The following is a 19,741-nucleotide window of genomic DNA, read 5'->3' as shown; positions in this document are numbered from 1 at the left end:
AACATTGGAGATTTTAGAGCGTTCGAGGAGAAAAATAAACAGCGGATGTAAACCAGTGTCCGAAACCCTATCCACCGATGCAACAGCGCGTCGCATTCGTAGGAGACAAAGTTTGTTTATGGAGCAACTAGCTCGATCTTCTCCACTGGCGATAGTGACAATCTGCCGCGATCACTGAATAACAAATAACACTGCGAGACTTTCTGCCTACGGTCCGTCAGTGTACAAAGCCACGTTTGCTGCCGAAGGGATGGCCTCGTGGCGCCTATAACTTCGACGCTCTGTAGCGTCGCTGGAAGACGTTTCCTGAAACAGGTTCCTGTTCTCGATTTGTTCCTCAAGACAGCGTCTACAACACTCGAAGTTTGTCGAAACTTTTCTGAGATACCCTGTATAGATACAGCAGATAAACGCTGAGTTTATGAAGTGTTGGTTGTCAGACAGAGAAAGTTCTCAGCAGAGTGAGTGTTCTCGGCGTGTGGCAGTGACGCCCCGGCGTGCGGGGGCATCCAGCTGCCGACGTCGCCGCTGGACCCCGCCTCGGACTGGCGCTGCGACCGCTGCCCCGTCTCGCTGCCAGCCGCGCACGTCGCAGAGCTCGTGTCGCGCCTGGGAGACGAGGTCGACAAGACGCAGCAGGTAAACATCAGCTGCTCTGCCTAAGCGCCTCTCCTGCAGTTCTCTGTGTCGAACTGGCTACGGCCATTGCCAGGTGAAGATGGGCACCGACTACTGTGACTAGCAAATGGTTCAAATGGCTCTGAGCACTATGGGACTTAACTGCTGTGGTCATCAGTCCCCTAGAACTTAGAACTACTTAAACCTAACCAACCTAAGGACATCACACACATCCATGCCCGATGCAGGATTCGAACCTGCGACCGTAGCGGTCACGCGGCTCCAGGCTGTAGCGCCTAGAACCGCACGGCCACTCCGGCCGGCACTGTGACTAGCAATCCTTGCTAACTGAAGATGGCAACCGGTGTGAAAGCATAATACATCGCAGAAATAAACTCAGAAGAAAAACTTCAAAAAGCCAAGATAGCAGTTTTGGTATGACTACGGTACCGAAACTGGTTATCGAAATAGATGCTTTACCAGCGATCTTGATTTTTTGAAGTTTTTCTTTTGAATTTATTGCATTGCAGATCATCCCCATTCTGGTAGAATGTTAGGAATACATAATACTTTGGAGTAATTTGGGGATGGGTGCCTGAATAAAATACACTATCTAATCAAAAGTATCCGGACACCTGTTACTGGACATTAATGAGGAGTGTGTTCACCCTTCACCCTCTGTTATACACTACTGAGGACACTTTCCTTCACTCGGGTGTCCGATTAGCACTTTCGAATTCACGAGTGATAGCTTCGGCCGAATTCATGCGATTTTTTACAACCACCGTCCGCAGTGTTCGACGATCCCTGTCCGTCAGTATACATGAGGTCTGTCTGCTCTTGGTTTAGCTGTGGCTGTTTCTTCTCGTTTCCACTTCACAATCACGCCAAAAACTCTCCCGTGGGCAGCTTTTGAATGGTTGACATGACCCTGTGTTGCTCAGGTGACAACACGTCCAAGGTCAGTGAACTCTCCTTATGGACACACTCTGCTGTTACTGCTTCCCTACTGACATTTTTATACTGGAGTGTCCCCGCACGTGACACCTAGCGGACAATTTAGCATTAGATTGGGATGTCCGGGTACTTTCGACCAGATAGTTTATTAATCATATTATTATATGAAAAACATCATTAAACATTAAATGTTCAGTGCAAATACTAAAAATTGTGAGTGCTACAGATTTTGTTGTTGTTGTACTAGGGTTAGGAGCACCAACAGCCACAAGATCAAGCCGCTTTTTCTGAAATGGTTATCCATCGTTTGGTGTTGCAGGAGCGGCCGACGGTGGAGAGCCTGGAGACGCTGCTGGAGAAGCTGGACACGTTCCTGCACCCGCACCACTACCACAGCTACTCCGTCAAGCACTCGCTGCTCCAGCTGTACGGCCAGCAGCGCGGCTACGCCATGGACCAGCTGTCCGACCAGCAACTGGCCAGGAAGGAAGGTACGACACACCTCCCTACTGCAGATGTGCTACTGCTTTTGTGCCCGCACTCGCTTCCCCTTGCTTTACTGCCTCTTCTGTATACAGCTTAATTCTTATGTACGGCTGGAGAGCTTTCCCACCGTTCCTGTTCTCGTCGGATCTCTCCTATTCACTGAAAAAGACTTGCCATAAGACCATAGGCTTTTCATACTGTTTTCATGTGTATCACAGCACTCGGCATTGTCCCAGGTATTTGTCACCCAACCCTGTTGTATGAACGTCGCTAGCAGTGGAAATTAAAGCATTTCCTTACACAGATAAAATTGGGCTTAACATAACCTTTAAAATTATTCTTAATTTTAACCGTTATGGTGATGAGGTAACAGCGATCTGTTCACGATGATCAGTTAGTAAAATCAGTCAAGGTCGCAGACTATCTTATTTATTAAAATGGCCGGTTTCGGCACGTTTAAACAGCTACCTTCAGTTTATGAGCACTGTATAAAGATATGAAAGGCATGTTAATCAGTGAAGTAAGCCTTCATGTAACACGCACAGAGATGAGAAATACTATAGTGTGTACAAAATATCACAAATACCATAGCATGGTGTTTACCCATGTGGCTGCAGGTGTAGCTGTGATGAACGGCTGCGTTTGGTACAACGCTGTTACTAGTGACTATTCCTCCATGGGTTAAATGGTGTATGAAGACGCGCGCATTTGATACATTACATCAGCTGCAGCCAGTGGGAACTTAATTTACGTGAAATACATTATAACTTGCGAATAAAATGAAAAATAACAGGGAAATTGTATACACAGTGTTATACAAATGTAACAGTTCAAACAAGTAATACAAGTACACTCCTGGAAATTGAAATAAGAACACCGTGAATTCATTGTCCCAGGAAGGGGAAACTTTATTGACACATTCCTGGGGTCAGATACATCACATGATCACACTGACAGAACCACAGGCACATAGACACAGGCAACAGAGCATGCACAATGTCGGCACTAGTACAGTGTACATCCACATTTCGCAGCAATGCAGGCTGCTATTCTCCCATGGAGACGACCGTAGAGATGCTGGATGTAGTCCTGTGGAACGGCTTGCCATGCCATTTCCACCTGGTGCCTCAGTTGGACCAGCGTTCGTGCTGGACGTGCAGACCGCGTGAGACGACGCTTCATCCAGTCCCAAACATGCTCAATGGGGGACAGATCCGGAGATCTTGCTGGCCAGGGTAGTTGACTTACACCTTCTAGAGCACGTTGGGTGGCACGGGATACATGCGGACGTGCATTGTCCTGTTGGAACAGCAAGTTCCCTTGCCGGTCTAGGAATGGTAGAACGATGGGTTCGATGACGGTTTGGATGTACCGTGCACTATTCAGTGTCCCCTCGACGATCACCAGTGGTGTACGGCCAGTGTAGGAGATCGCTCCCCACACCATGATGCCGGGTGTTGGCCCTGTGTGCCTCGGTCGTATGCAGTCCTGATTGTGGCGCTCACCTGCACGGCGCCAAACACGCATACGACCATCATTGGCACCAAGGCACAAGCGACTCTCATCGCTGAAGACGACACGTCTCCATTCGTCCCTCCATTCACGCCTGTCGCGACACCACTGGAGGCGGGCTGCACGATGTTGGGGCGTGAGCGGAAGACGGCCTAACGGTGTGCGGGACCGTAGCCCAGCTTCATGGAGACGGTTGCGAATGGTCCTCGCCGATACCCCAGGAGCAACAGTGTCCCTAAGTTGCTGGGAAGTGGCGGTGCGGTCCCCTACGGCACTGCGTAGGATCCTACGGTCTTGGCGTGCATCCGTGCGTCGCTGCGGTCCGGTCCCAGGTCGACGGGCACGTGCACCTTCCGCCGACCACTGGCGACAACATCGATGTACTGTGGAGACCTCACGCCCCACGTGATGAGCAATTCGGCAGTACGTCCACCCGGCCTCTCGCATGCCCACTATACGCCCTCGCTCAAAGTCCGTCAACTGCACATACGGTTCACGTCCACGCTGCCGCGGCATGCTACCAGTGTTAAAGACTGCGATGGAGCTCCGTATGCCACGGCAAACTGGCTGACACTGACGGCGGCGGTGCACAAATGCTGCGCAGCTAGCGCCATACGACGGCCAACACCGCGGTTCCTGGTGTGTCCGCTGTGCCGTGCGTGTGATCATTGCTTGTACAGCCCTCTCGCAGTGTCCGGAGCAAGTATGGTGGGTCTGACACACCGGTGTCAATGTGTTCTTTTTTCCATTTCCAGGAGTGTAAAATGATTTACACTACTCACACTAGCGCGAGAGCTACACCAAAGCAGTTTGGATTGTTTTGAGGGCAGAGACCAAACAGCGAGGTCATCGGTCTCATCGGATTACGTAGGACAGGTAAGGAAGTCGGCCGTGTCCTTTCAAAGGAACCATCCCGGCATTTGCCTGGAGCGATTTAGAGAAATTACGGAAAACCCAAATCAGGATGGCCGGACGCGAGATTGAACCGTCGTTCTCCCGAATGCGAACCAAAGCAGTCTTCTGAATAATGGCTGTAAGAACAACACCAGCAATGCATGGAACTATTTACTTGTTTCATATGTAACAAAATAAATGTTTTTGCACCTTATTTAGTACTAAAATTATTTCAGTGTTCACATCGCAAGGTTTCTAACATTTTCAGTTATTTTTATACCAGTTTTGTACCTTAAGCAAAAGTAGCATGGCATCGAGTTCAAGGTTGCTACATAATCTTAACTAAATACATCAAAATCAGTTAGAGTTCTATAGACAACCATCAACATGAAATATTTAGCGAGCCATGTATGAAGGATATTACTGTGTTAACATCCGAATGACTTCTGTGTGTGGAATGCATTATTTTGCTTCAGAACTGAATTTGCTACTTTATGTTTATTCTCACTTGACCAAATTTTTTTATCTCTATCTATTTGCCATTCTTCGTTTATTCTTAGCTTGTGATTACCAGAATACAAATAAAAATTTGTAAGACATAATTTGTCTTTTTCGTTACATATTACGACCACAGTATCATCAGTAAGTACAATCCAGTGTGTGCGATTATCAATAATTTCATCTCTTGGTTGCCTTTTTCAGCGTAATTTCAGTGAGTAAATTACGTAAATAATCAGAGAGATGAGAACCTTGTCAGATGCATTTCGCAGCCTATTTCTTAATGTCACTGATATCTATCTATACGCCCTGATTTTTGAATTAATACATAATAAATCATGTGACCCCAGGAATGTGTCAATAAAGTTTCCCCTTCCTGGGACAATGAATTCACGGTGTTCTTATTTCAATTTCCAGGAGTGTATATACAGATAACTACTGGATCCCAAACAATTTGAACTTGCTTACTGCATTTCCCTCCTTCCCCCAAATACTTCCCTCCATTGCCAAATTAACAATTGGTTGAACCTTAGAATTTTTCCTATGAATCGATCCCTTTTTTTAGTCAAGTTATGCCATAAAGTTCTTTTCTCCCCATTTAGTTTTAATACCTCTTTATTAGTTATTCGACCTATCCATCTAATTTTGAGCATTCTTTCGTAGCTCCTCATTTTAAACGTTTCTATTCTCTTCTTGTCTGTACTGTTTGTCACCCACCTTTCACTTCTGTAAGTCCACATTTCAAATCAATACTTAACAATAATCGTCCTAAAAATGTAAATTTATATTTTCTGTAACTATACATTTCTTTAGCAGGAAAGATTGTTTTACTGTTGCCTGTCTGTATTTTAATTCCTCTGTCCCAAATAAATAAATATTAATAAATGAAACTTACGGAAACACACCTCCTAAGGTCAAATATGTACAGTAATTAGATTTTCCTGTTTCAGACACAGTTTACTGTTTTCATTTCTATGCGTGCATTTATATAGACAAAACAAGTAAGTTTCACTATTATAGACACTTACATGGTTATTTAGAAACCATTCATACAGTGTAAAACAAGATCATACTTCGTATATTCTAGTAGTAGTTGGCCAGCATTTCACTCATCCATTTCCACTTTTTAACGCTTTTCAAGAACATTACGTCTCGATGGAATGTTTCACTGTCGGCAGCACCACTATAGCTTTCAGGGACACAGTGTAGATGTGAATCTGGAAAATGCACTTTTAAAGACATGTTGCATCTTGAATGCCTTTACGCATTTATCATAACCTGAACCAGTTCTTCACAGCTGCTAGCTATTTTCCCTCGAAGAAGGTTTTGAGTTACTTTCATGAAACATAACCACCCTTTTTTTTAAGTTTACTAATTTGGGGGCCCATTAACACGCCTTCCTTTATTTTAGCGAAAAAAGACGAGAAAACTGGTTTGAAAGCTACATAAACCATTTTCCAGATTGTTTCACGGCGTTTACAGACTGTTTAAAAAGGTCTATCTTAATGTGAAAAGGTCACAGAAGATCATTTTACCTGCATTCAGCTATCTCATTCTGTATATTTTTCTACCATTCTTCAGTTCCACTGAGGACAAATCTTTCTTTTATAACAGGAATTTCTGTCACCATTGTCCACCACAGACAGAAAACAACCATATTTCGTGTAGCCTTGTTGCATACCCAGTATCATGGCAATTATTTTCAAGTCACCACATATTTTCCGCTTATGTTCTTCATATTAAATTAATTGCAGCATGTTTTTCAAAATATCATAAGACGTTTTAGCCACAGTGAGATATGCAGCTGAAACAGAAGGCACTGTACTTCCATTGTGGAGGAGATCCCCCTTTAGACTGTATGTGAATCCATCTATTATGTGACTCATATTTGAAATTTAAAGCTTTCATGAGACGATGACACTGCAGTATGACAGCATGCTATCACCTTTTGCAGAACAGGAAACAAATAATCGTTCTGTATGTCTAAACTCTTCTTGTCTGATGCCAATAGATTACGTTCATGTAACCTCGAAACTAATAGTTCTACTTTTTGTTTACTTAAATCTAAATCACGAAGTGGGTCGTTTAAATATGCTTCTGTTATCAAACGTAGAGTCAAAGAGCTCATGGACTTTTATGATAGAATATTTTTTCAGGAGCTGATGCCAATTCTTCACTCACACTTTCTGCATTTTCCATATCTGTTGTATTGTCTTCAATTGTTAGTCTAGTAGACACTGGAAGAGTTTCTGAGTGCAGGTTGGTATCCTTGCAGAAGGCACATTGGGGTATACACTACACATCTCTTACACTTCTGAATTCCGAAATCAGGAACATCTGAGAAACAATGCAACAGCCTGTAATGTGGTCCTTCTGTCGTCCCCCCCACCTCCCATACCATTGGTATTATAAACAACATGCATTTACCTCTACCTTAGTAGTAGGGTAAGGGCAGCACAAGGACACTTTTGATATCAAATTGATATGCAAATTAATTAAATTGATCAATTAATTGCCCATCCCCCAATCCCACCCCAACCTCCAAATGACATCATGTGTTTTTTCCAGCTGGCATGTCAGTCCTCACCTCCTCCTCCCCCTCTCCACCCCACCAGCTCCCATGCCTATCCTATTGGTGGGAATTTCGAATTTCGGTGGGAATTTCGAATTTCGGTGGGAATTTCGAATTTCGGTGGGAATTACGAATTTTGGCGGGAATTTCAAAAATGGCAGGAATTTCTTTGTCCCGGTGCTGTGCTGAGGTCCCACCCCACCCCCCTTCACCAGCGTTTTGGCGCGAAATGAAAAAAAGAATAGTGGTGCTCTTTCTGAAACTCGAACCTCAGTCATTCTGGGGAGGGGGAGGGTGGGGAGGGGGAGTGGGGGGGGGGACCCATGTGCCAGCTGGGGAAAATACATGACGCCATTTGGGGATAGGTGAGAGGGCAGGGGAGGGGCATGGGGGTAATTAATCGATCAATTTAATTAATTTGCATATCAATTTGATATCAAAAGTGTCCTCAAGTCAACATTATCCCACTACTTAGCTTCTCACCAGTTTATCACATTAACACAAAATGTTCCCAAGTTCTATTCGAAAATAATATTTTTCGGCTTTCTTTACAATTTTTTTCCTATGCTCAGCAAACGTGAACTCTCCGGAGATACAGCAGAAACTCTCTGGTGTATTGGTACAGGTTCTACAAGGAGCTACTTTCTAGAAGTTAAATACGTATGTGACATTATTTCTATGAGTTGGATTGTGGAAACAAAGAAATAATACTAAGCGTAAATTAATATAAGCTAGTAGCATTATCTAAAAAGAAAGGGTAAACTCAACATTTCACACATTCTGTGTGTTATAATCTGTCTACTCTGCCTCTGTGGATGGAGATACTCCTTTAAAACTTTTCACTGCTCTTATTTGGTCGACAATGGGAAGAGAGGTGGTAGTGTAGAGTTCTTGATCATAAGGCTCTGCATCAATGCCATGGTTTACATAACAAATCTCTCCACAGTGTCTCACGAAGCGAGGGCATGTGATACTGTTGATGGTAATCCGTCTGTTGGATAGAGACATCAAGCTTGGCGGCCACCTTGGTGCTATTCGCTAGGACTAGGCTACATGGTACTGTTAAGACCCCTTTCTTCTCAGCAACAGATAGAGGAATAAAGTTGAAATTAGTGTCAAATACTGAGGTCTAAGGTCCTTGGCAGAGTAAATAATTTAAAGTTCTAACCCAATACAGTCAATAGATATGACCGTACATGTCATATTTTAATATACCCAAACTCGATCATCAAAATTTTCTGTAAACATGTTGGGCATAGAGGTCCAGCGGAAAAATGCATTCTTGGTAACTGACAGGTTTGTAACCAAGTCTGATGTTAGGAAGCGTTAATATAACACGTGGTTTGGATTGCAAGTCAAACTGTAGTAAACCGTAGGTCCCTTTTTGCTTGTTGGATAACTGGGGTAGGTACGGTAGAGGCAGGCCGCCAAAATGGTGTCAATAGAAACATCTGCATCAGGCCACTAAGCCACACGAAATTATTATCTACATGCCTAATTAAGTTTGTAAGGTAGCCTCAGGGTGCGAGTCCTTCTCGCTTTTCTCCTCGGTTTCCTTTACTGCTTGTTAGGATTGAATAACGTAGAACAGGCTATAACCTGTCTCAGTTTCTTCTCATTTAGTGCTTCTTTTTGATGTTGTTCTGGTTTTGGAACAACAATATGGCACCTACACAATCTGTAGAAAAATATTTACTCCCAGTATTTTGTCTATGCTAACCTCACAATTTCAAATCTTGTGTTGTCTCTGTCACGTGACATTACCTGGGACGTTCAGTATCGGTATTCATGCAACACCATGCGCTACCAATACGTTTCAAAACGCCGCACATAAAAACGGGATTTTTCCGGGGCTCATACCCCAGGGTCTGTTGGTGTGAATTCCTAAAGGATCAAACTGCTGAGGTCATCGGTCCCTAGACTTACACACTACTTAAACTAACATGTGCTAAAAACAACAAACACACACGCTAATGCCCGAGGGAGGACTCGAACCTCCGGCGGCAGGGAACGCGTAATCCGTGATATGGCGCTCTAGACCACGCGGCCACTACACGCGGCGGGGTCTGATAGAAACGTAGGATCCAAGTCTTTTGGATAGCCCTTGGGCTAGGGACCATTTGTATGCCTAAAGGAAGGGTCGCCTTACTGTAACTATCGTACGGTTCAGGCTCAAAGTCTGAATATTACATAGTGCTTCCAGCTTAGGCAAAAGGAGCAACTCATTTGTTTCTTTTGCATGTTGTGTTCGGTGCGACTTAAGCGACTTGCGGAGGCACCATTTAGTTCAGGGAGGTTCCTGAGAAAAACCGAAGAAGCGTTTTCCACCATTTTTTCGCCGTCAGCAAAGAATATATAAGTAACTAACCGCAACAAATTGCTTATATTTTAGTGGTACATTCTTTTCGCATTTATCTAAAAGTATCATCTTCCCTTTCCCAAAAATCTTTATGCATTATCGAGAAACACCCCAAAAACATTGTTTTAGGATATCCAAACCGAGCCGCGGATCCCAAGATGGTTATGCAAACAACAAATGGCTGTAATTTTCACGAAATACAGTATTTCTGAGATCCCGATTTCGAACAGCCTCTAAAATTTTCTTGATATCTTTATGCGTTTCCGAGAGGTTCGAAGTTAATCCTATTTGTACACATAAAACAACAACGTAAAATCCAAAGCGAGGCGGAAACGTAGTTTATGAAGTGACGTTTTTTACTTTTTTTTGTCATTAGTCTTCTGACTGGTTTGATGGGGCTCGCCACGAATACCTCTCTTGTGCTAACCTCTCCATCTCAGAGTACCCACTTGCAACCTACGTCCTTAATTATTTGCTGGATGTATTCCAATCTCTGTCTCCCTCAATAGTTTTTACCATCTACAGCTCCCTCTAGTGCCGTGGAAGTCATTCCCTCATGTCTTAACAGATGTCCTATCATCCTGTCCCTTCTCCTTATTAGTGTTTTCCATATGTTCCTCTCTTCTCCGATTCTGTGCAGAGCCTCCTCATTTCTTACCTTATCAGTCCACCTAATTCGTCTCTAGCATCGCATCTCAAATGCTTCGATTGTCTTCTGTTCCGGTTTTCCCACAATCCATGTGCTCCAGACGTACATTCTCAGAAATTTATTCCTCAAATTAAGGCCGATATTTGATATTAGTAGATTTCTCTTGGCCAGGAATGCCCTTTTTGCCATTGCCAGTCTGATTTTTATATCTTCCTTGCTCCGTCCGTCATTGGTTATTTTACTGCCTAAGGAGCAGAATTCCTTAACTTCATCTACTTCGTGACCATCAATCCTGATGTTAAGTTTTTCGCTGTTCTCATTTCTACTACTTCTCATTACCTTCGTCTTTCTTCGATTTACTCTCAATACATATTCTGTACTCGTTAGACTGTTCATTCCGTTCAGCAAATCATGTAATTCTTCTTCACTTTTACTCAAGACAACAATGTCATCAGCGAATCGTGTCATTGATATCCTTTACCTTGAATTTTAATTATACTCCTGGACGTTTCTTTTATTTCCAGCATTGCTTCCTCGATGTACAGATTGAACAGTAGGGACGAAAGGCTACATCCTTGTCTTACATCCTTTTTAATACGAGCACTTCGTTCTTGGTAGTGCACTCTTATTATTCCATTATTGTTAGTTAGTTAGTAATTGGCTCCTTCTACCGACCCTCAGACACCGATGATATAATTGCTGAACAGTTCAGAGAAAATTTGAGTCTCGTAACAAATAAATACCCCACTCATACGGTTATAGTTGGTGGGGACTTCAACCTTCCCTCGATATGTTGGCAAAAATACTTGTTCAAAACCGATGGTAGGCAGAAAACATCTTCCGAGATTGTCCTAAATGCTTTTTCCGAAAATTATTTCGAGCAGTTAGTTCATGAACCCACGCGAATTGTAAATGGTTGCGAAAACACACTTGACCTCTTAGCCACAAACAATCCAGAGCTAATAGAGAGCATCATGACTGATACAGGGATTAGTGATCACAAGGTCGTTGTAGCTAGGCTCAATACCGTTTCTTCCAAATCCACCAGAAACAAACGCAAAATAATTTTATTTAAAAAAGCGGATAAAGTGTCACTAGAAGCTTACCTAAGAGAGAATCTCCATTCCTTCCGAACTGACTATGCAAATGTAGACGAGATGTGGCTCAAATTCAAAGATATAGTAGCAACAGCAATTGAGACGTTTATACCTCATAAATTGGTAAGAGATGGAACTGATCCCCCGTGGTACACAAAAGAGGTCAGAACGCTGTTGCAGAGGCAACGGAAAAAGCATGCGAAGTTCAGAAGAACGCGAAATCCAGAAGATTGGCTTAAATTTACAGACGCGCGAAATTTGGCACGGACTTCAATGCGAGATGCCTTTAATAGGTTCCACAACGAAACATTGTCTCGAAATTTGGTAGAAAATCCGAAGAAATTCTGGTCGTATGTAAAGTACACAAGCGGCAAGACGCAGTCAATACCTTCGCTGCGCAGTGCCGATGGTACTGTTACCGACGATTGTGCCGCTAAAGCGGAGTTATTGAACGCAGTTTTCCGAAATTCCTTCACCAGGGAAGACGAATGGAATATTCCAGAATTTGAAACACGAACACCTGCTAGCATGAGTTTCTTAGAAGTAGATACCTTAGGGGTTGCGAAGCAACTCAAATCGCTTGATACGGGCAAGTCTTCAAGTCCAGATTGTATACCGATTAGGTTCCTTTCAGATTACGCTGATACAATAGCTCCCTACTTAGCAATTATATACAACCGCTCACTTACCGATAGATCTGTACCTACAGATTGGAAAATTGCGCAGGTCGCACCAGTGTTTAAGAAGGATAGTAGGAGTAATCCATCGAACTACAGACCTATATCATTGACGTCGGTTTGCAGTAGGGTTTTGGAGCTTATACTGTCTCTCTTTCAAATTCTAAAGGTGGCAGGGGTAAAATACAGGGAGCGAAAGGCTATTTACAATTTGTACAGAAACCAGATGGCAGTTATAAGAGTCGAGGGGTATGAAAGGGAAGCAGTGGTTGGGAAGGGAGTAAGACAGGGTTGTAGCCTCTCCCCGATGTTGTTCAATCTGTATATTGAGCAAGCAGTAAAGGAAACAAAAGAAAAATTCGGAGTAGGTATTAAAATCCATGGAGAAGAAATAAAAACTTTGAGGTTCGCTGATGACATTGTAATTCTGTCAGAGACAGCAAAGGACTTGGAAGAGCAGTTGAATGGAATGGACAGTGTCTTGAAAGGAGAATATAAGATGAACATCAACAGAAGCAAAACGAAGATAATGGAGTGTAGTCGAATTAAGTCGGGTGATGCTGAGGGAATTAGATTAGGAAATGAGACACTTAAAGAAGTAAAGGAGTTTTGCTATTTGGGGAGCAAAATAACTGATGATGGTCGAAGTAGGGAGGATATAAAATGTAGACTGGCAATGGCAAGGAAAGTGTTTCTGAAGAAGAGAAATTTTTTTAACATCGAGTGTAGATTTAAGTGTCAGGAAGTCATTTCTGAAAGCATTTGTATGGAGTGTAACCGTGTATGGAAGTGAAACATGGACGATAAATAGTTTGGACAAGAAGAGAATAGAAGCATTCGAGATGTGGTGCTACGGAAGAATGCTGAAGATTAGATGGGTAGATCACATAACTAATGAGGAAGTATTGAATAGGATTGGGGAGAAGAGAAGTTTGTGGCACAACTTGACCAGAAGACGGGATCGGTTGGTAAGACAAGTTCTGAGGCATCAAGGGATCACCAATTTAGTATTGGAGGGCAGCGTGGAGGGTAAAAATCGTAGAGGGAGACCAAGAGATGAATACACTAAGCAGATTCAGAAGGATGTAGATTGCAGTAGGTACTGGGAGATGAAGAAGCTTGCACAGGATAGAGTAGCATGGAGAGCTGCATCAAACCAGTCTCAGGACTGAAGACCACAACAACAACAACTGTATTCAAACATAATGAATCACCTCGAGGGGAACGATCTACTGATACGTAATCAGCATGGTTTCAGGAAACATCGTTCTTGTGCAACGCAGCTAGCTCTTTATTCGCACGAAGTAATGGGCGCTATCGACAGGGGATCTCAAGTTGATTCCGTATTTCTAGATTTCCGGAAAGCTTTTGGCACCGTTCCTCACAAGCGACTTCTAACCAAGCTGCGGGCCTATGGGGTATCGTCTCAGTTGTGCGACTGGATTCGTGATTTCCTGTCAGGAAGGTCGCAGTTCGTAGTAATAGACGGCAAATCATCGAGTAAAACTGAAGTGATATCAGGTGCTCCCCAGGGAAGCGTCCTGGGACCTCTGCTGTTCCTGATCTATATAAATGACTTGGGCGACAATCTGAGCAGTTCTCTTAGGTTGTTCGCAGATGATGCTGTAATTTACCGTCTAGTAAGGTCATCCGAAGACCAGTATCAGTTGCAAAGCGATTTAGAAACGATTGCTGTATGGTGTGGCAGGTGGCAGTTGACGCTAAATAACGATAAGTGTGAGGTGATCCACATGAGTTCCAAAAGAAATCCGTTGGAATTCGATTACTCGATAAATAGTACAATTCTCAAGGCTGTCAATTCAACTAAGTACCTGGGTGTAAAAATTACGAACAACTTCAGTTGGAAAGACCACATAGATAATATTGTGGGGAAGGCGAACCAAAGGTTGCGTTTCATTGGCAGGACACTTAGAAGATACAACAAGTCCACTAAAGAGACGGCTTACACTACACTCGTTCGTCCTCTGTTAGAATGTTGCTGCGCGGTATGGGATCCTTACCAGGTGGGATTGACCGAGGACATCGAAAGGGTGCAAAAAAGGGCAGCTCGTTTTGTATTATCACGTAATAGGGGAGAGAGTGTGGCAGATATGATACGCGAGTTGGGATGGAAGTCATTAAAGCAAAGACGTGTTTCGTCGCGGCGAGATCTATTTACGAAATTTCAGTCACCAACTTTCTCTTCCGAATGCGAAACCATTTTGTTGAGCCCAACCTACATAGGTAGGAATGATCATCAAAATAAAATAAGACAAATCAGAGCTCGAACAGAAAGGTTTAGGTGTTCGTTTTTCCCACGCGCTGTTCGGGAGTGGAATGGTAGGGAGATAGTATGATTGTGGTTCGATGAACCCTCTGCCAAGCACTTAAATGTGAATTGCACAGTAATCATGTAGATGTAGATGTATTGTACATATTGTATATTACGCGTCTCTCCCTATAGCTTACTCCTACCTTTTCCAGAATTACGAAAATCTTGCATCATTTTATATTGTCGAACGCTTTTTCCAGGTCGGCAAATCCTACGACCATGCCTTGTTTTTTCTTTAGTCTTGTTTCCATTGTTAACCGCAACGTCATAATTGCCTCTCTTGTGTGTTTACCTTTCCTGAAGCCAAACTGATTGTCACCTAGCGCATCCTCAATTTTCTTTTCCATTCTTCTGTATATTATTGTTAAGCTGATTGTGCGATAATTCTTGCACTTGTCAGCTCTTGCCGTCTTCGGAATTGTGTGGATGATGCTTTTCCGAAAGTCAAAAAATGGTTCAAAAGGCTCTGAGCACTATGGGACTTAACATCTGTGGTCATCAGTCCCCTAGAACTTAGAACTGCTTAAACCTAACTAACCTAAGGACATCACACACATCCATGCCCGAGGCAGGATTCGAACCTGCGACCGGAGCGGTCACGCGGTTCCAGACTGAAGCGCCTTTAACCGCACGGCCACACCGGCCGGCTCCGAAAGTCAGATGGTATGTCGCAGCACTGAGAAATATGCTGTGATGAGTCTCCGTTAAAATCAGAAGGGTTCTGGGAAACGCATATTGCTGTACTGATGCAGATGCAAAATTTTTGAGCATGTAGAACCCGGTATGTGTTGTAAAACAGTCTTGCGTTATTTCAACTTCACATACGTAAACAACCAAAATTTTATTGACTCATAAAGTTCATTTTACATGACTGACCTGCCCTACTATAGTACGGAAAAGAAGGGAACCAGTGAAAAAATGCTGCTTTCGGAGCTAAAAAAAGGCGAATATGCTCCTGTTTAAAAGACTCTTACTGAAAAGTTGGGCACCAGCTGCAACATTCTACCTTTCTTACTACCTTTAAAAAAGTTCCCAAATATTTTTACATGGGAATATATTCGTGCTTTATTATGCTCAGGGGGAAGGGGACAATGGAAATGGGAAAGAGACGGAAAAGTAATAAATACTGTGAGGTAGTAGACATTGGTTGAGGTGCAGATAGAGCGGAGACAACGGCAGTGCGAGCGAAAGAGAGAGAGAGAGAGACACAGTGGTCGTGCAACATGGTTGACAATGATAAAACACTGCAAGGAGAAGAAAGAAGGAAAGAGTGACAGTGGGAGAGGAATAAAGGAAAGGAGAAAGTTGAAGTGGATGAGGGCCAATGATAATGAGAGACAGATTCTATGACACTGACAATGATGGAGAGAATGACAGTGAGAAGAGATAGCAGCAGTGGGAATGAATATATGAGATGGTAGCACTAAGAGAGAGCGAGAGGGAGAGAGTGACAATGAGAGGAGACAATAGTAGTAAGACAGAATGAAGGAGGGTGCGGCTGTGATACAGGAGACAGGACAGAGAGAAACAAAGAGATAATGTGTTGTGCTGAATGAGTGAGAGAGACTGAGCAAGTGGGTATGGACGGTTATGAGCGACTTACAGTGATGGACTAGTGGATGTGAGGGAGTTACAGTTAGGGGACCTTGGGGGAGTGAGAGGTGAGCTGTATGATATGTTGGAGTGCCAAAACTATTGGAAAAATTTCTAAAGGTGCTGAGGAAGATAGAATGAGGCAACTGGTACTTTACTTTTCGATCAGTCTTTTAAGCAGGTACACATTCGCCTTTGGAGCATTTTTTCGCTGATGGGGATATACACTCCTGGAAATTGAAATAAGAACACCGTGAATTCATTGTCCCAGGAAGGGGAAACTTTATTGACACATTCCTGGGGTCAGATACATCACATGATCACACTGACAGAACCACAGGCACATAGACACAGGCAACAGAGCATGCACAATGTCGGCACTAGTACAGTGTATATCCACCTTTCGCAGCAATGCAGGCTGCTATTCTCCCATGGAGACGATCGTAGAGATGCTGGATGTAGTCCTGTGGAACGGCTTGCCATGCCATTTCCACCTGGCGCCTCAGTTGGACCAGCGTTCGAGCTGGACGTGCAGACCGCGTGAGACGACGCTTCATCCAGTCCCAAACATGCTCAATGGGGGACAGATCCGGAGATCTTGCTGGCCAGGGTAGTTGACTTACACCTTCTAGAGCACGTTGGGTGGCACGGGATACATTGTCCTGTTGGAACAGCAAGTTCCCTTGCCGGTCTAGGAATGGTAGAACGATGGGTTCGATGACGGTTTGGATGTACCGTGCACTATTCAGTGTCCCCTCGACGATCACCAGTGGTGTACGGCCAGTGTAGGAGATCGCTCCCCACACCACGATGCCGGGTGTTGGCCCTGTGTGCCTCGGTCGTATGCAGTCCTGATTGTGACGCTCACCTGCACGGCGCCAAACACGCATACGACCATCATTGGCACCAAGGCAGAAGCGACTCTCATCGCTGAAGACGACACGTCTCCATTCGTCCCTCCATTCACGCCTGTCGCGACACCACTGGAGGCGGGCTGCACGATGTTGGGGCGTGAGCGGAAGACGGCCTAACGGTGTGCGGGACCGTAGCCCAGCTTCATGGAGACGGTTGCGAATGGTCCTCGCCGATACCCCAGGAGCAACAGTGTCCCTAAGTTGCTGGGAAGTGGCGGTGCGGTCCCCTACGGCACTGCGTAGGATCCTACGGTCTTGGCGTGCATCCGTGCGTCGCTGCGGTCCGGTCCCAGGTCGACGGGCACGTGCACCTTCCGCCGACCACTGGCGACAACATCGATGTACTGTGGAGACCTCACGCCCCACGTGTTGAGCAATTCGGCGGTACGTCCACCCGGCCTCCCACATGCCCACTATACGCCCTCGCTCAAAGTCCGTCAACTGCACATACGGTTCACGTCCACGCTGTCGCGGCATGCTACCAGTGTTAAAGACTGCGATGGAGCTCCGTATGCCACGGCAAATTGGCTGACACTGACGGCGGCGGTGCACAAATGCTGCGCAGCTAGCGCCATTCGACGGCCAACACCGCGGTTCCTGGTGTGTCCGCTGTGCCGTGCGTGTGATCATTGCTTGTACAGCGCTCTCGCAGTGTCCGGAGCAAGTATGGTGGGTCTGACACATCGGTGTCAATGTGTTCTTTTTTCCATTTCCAGGAGTGTAGTTCCTGTTTCTTGTGCTCTCTAGAAAAAAGGTTCAATTATAAATTTTCTGAGAGACATTATTCAACATCATTCTTAAAAGAACGAAATCATTAGTCGTGCAAGTAAATTACAGCGTACCCTGCGCATGCGTTAAAGGCTCGTTGCTGTTCACTATCTGATCAAAAGTATCCGGAGACGCCTATGTAACGAGGAATTGACAGCTAGATGGCACGAGGGGCATACCCGCCTGTATAAAAGTAGGCAGGGAGTACTGTGTTGCCAGCTGGAAAGCCTCAACAGTAGAATGGGCTGGTCAGCAGAGCTCCGCGACTTCGCACGTGGAGAGTCATTGGATGGCACCTGAGTAACAAATCTGTCATGGACATTTTAACCCATCTAAAACAGCCCAGATCGACTGTTTATGATGTGATTGTGAAGTGGAAACACAAAGGAACAACCGCAGTTAAACCAAGAGCAGACAGACCTCACGTACTGACTGACAGCGACCGCCGAACAGTGTGGAGGATGGTTATAAAAATTAACATGGAACTAGCGGAAGATTCTACCAGTATTCCATCTAGACTAATGGCAGTGTGTAGGAAGTTAAAAAATGGTAAACGATCCTACAGTTCCTCATAAGGCATATATTCGTGATATTTATGCAGTAAATGGCGCTGGAGGTAGTGTGAAGAGCGACGTCACTGAACAGTGGTTGCCTGGAAACGAGTGATTTGGAGCGATGAATCACGCTGTCCCTGCGACTATTCAGTAGGAGGGTTTGGGTTTGGTGTATGTCTTACCTGATGTCATGTGTAGCGCCAACAGTGAAGCACGGGGCAAGTGATCTTATAGTGTCAGAGTGTTTCTCCTGGTTAGGGTGTGGTCCCCGTATTGCTCTTGAGAAAACGCAAAATGCGGAAGGAGGTGAATACTTTTCACAGAATTTTGTACTTTGTACAGTAGAGTATCAGTTCGTGGACGTTGATTGATGGTATCAGCATGACAATGCACCCTGTCAAAAAGTAGCGTGTGTGAGGCAATATTTCGCGGGCAGAAACATTCCTGAAACGGACTGGCCTGCCCAGAGTCCCGACCTAGACCGAATAGAACACCTTTGGCATGAGTCAGAGCGTCGAATTCTCTCCAATCCTCGGTGTCCAATATAAGCACCTTCTCTGATTTTGACGCTTGAGAAAAAATGGTCCTTCACAGACACTGACGTTCAGACACCTCACTGAAACCGTCCGCACTAGAGTACAGTTTATCATAACGATGTAGGGTGGTCACGCATCATATCAATGTGCACAAATAGATTTCCAGATACTTTTGATCCGTTAGTGCAGTGGCCGTCAATCTTTTCTGCTTAAGAGCCAATACTGACATTGTGGGTACATCAGGGGGCATATACAGGACGATTAAGAGATTTGGTTTTATCGCAACCAGCAGTGTTATATCTGGCCTTCAAAAACCACGCTCGAGATTTTCATATTCTCTTGCTCGCTATGCGCAAGCTATTAGTGTTATAGAAAAAATGAACAGGACCTTTTTATAGGAAATTTAATGTAGTTAAGTTTTATACTGGAAAATAAGTTTTCGCTAGAGGCCGTAGTTTTCGAATTATTCAAGAAAAACGTACAAAGGTGAACATCAACCGCAACGCCAATCCCACAATCAGTCCCCACCGGTCAGGAATCCTAGTATGTCGTTCGTGGCACGTCGTCCTGCCACTATACAAAAATTTGCGACTGAACGAATTATTTCAAACGTTCGACCTTTTTTGGTCTTTATTGCCTAGCCTTATTACGCCATTAGCTTAGCCGTACTACAACAAATCGTAAAATTGATGTTTGTGTAAATTTCACCAAAGAATTTTGTGTAT

At 44.3% G+C, this 19,741-nt stretch overlaps 1 protein-coding gene across 1 annotated transcript in view; it reads left to right on the top strand.

Annotated features, from left to right (window-relative positions):
* LOC126456096 (SET domain-containing protein SmydA-8-like) overlaps positions 1–19,741 on the top strand; it is a 104,329-nt gene that overhangs the window by 70,498 nt on the left and 14,090 nt on the right. The window contains exons 6-7 of the mRNA XM_050091851.1: positions 486–639; positions 1,895–2,066. Of these exons, the coding sequence (XP_049947808.1) occupies positions 486–639; positions 1,895–2,066 (326 nt within the window). The remainder of the gene's footprint in view (positions 1–485; positions 640–1,894; positions 2,067–19,741) is intronic.

Source organism: Schistocerca serialis, chromosome 2, assembly GCF_023864345.2.
Source record: "Schistocerca serialis cubense isolate TAMUIC-IGC-003099 chromosome 2, iqSchSeri2.2, whole genome shotgun sequence".
In the NCBI taxonomy this organism is placed as follows: domain Eukaryota; kingdom Metazoa; phylum Arthropoda; class Insecta; order Orthoptera; family Acrididae; genus Schistocerca; species Schistocerca serialis.
Note: the sequence above shows the minus strand (reverse complement) of the source record. Positions and strands in the feature narration are given on the sequence as shown.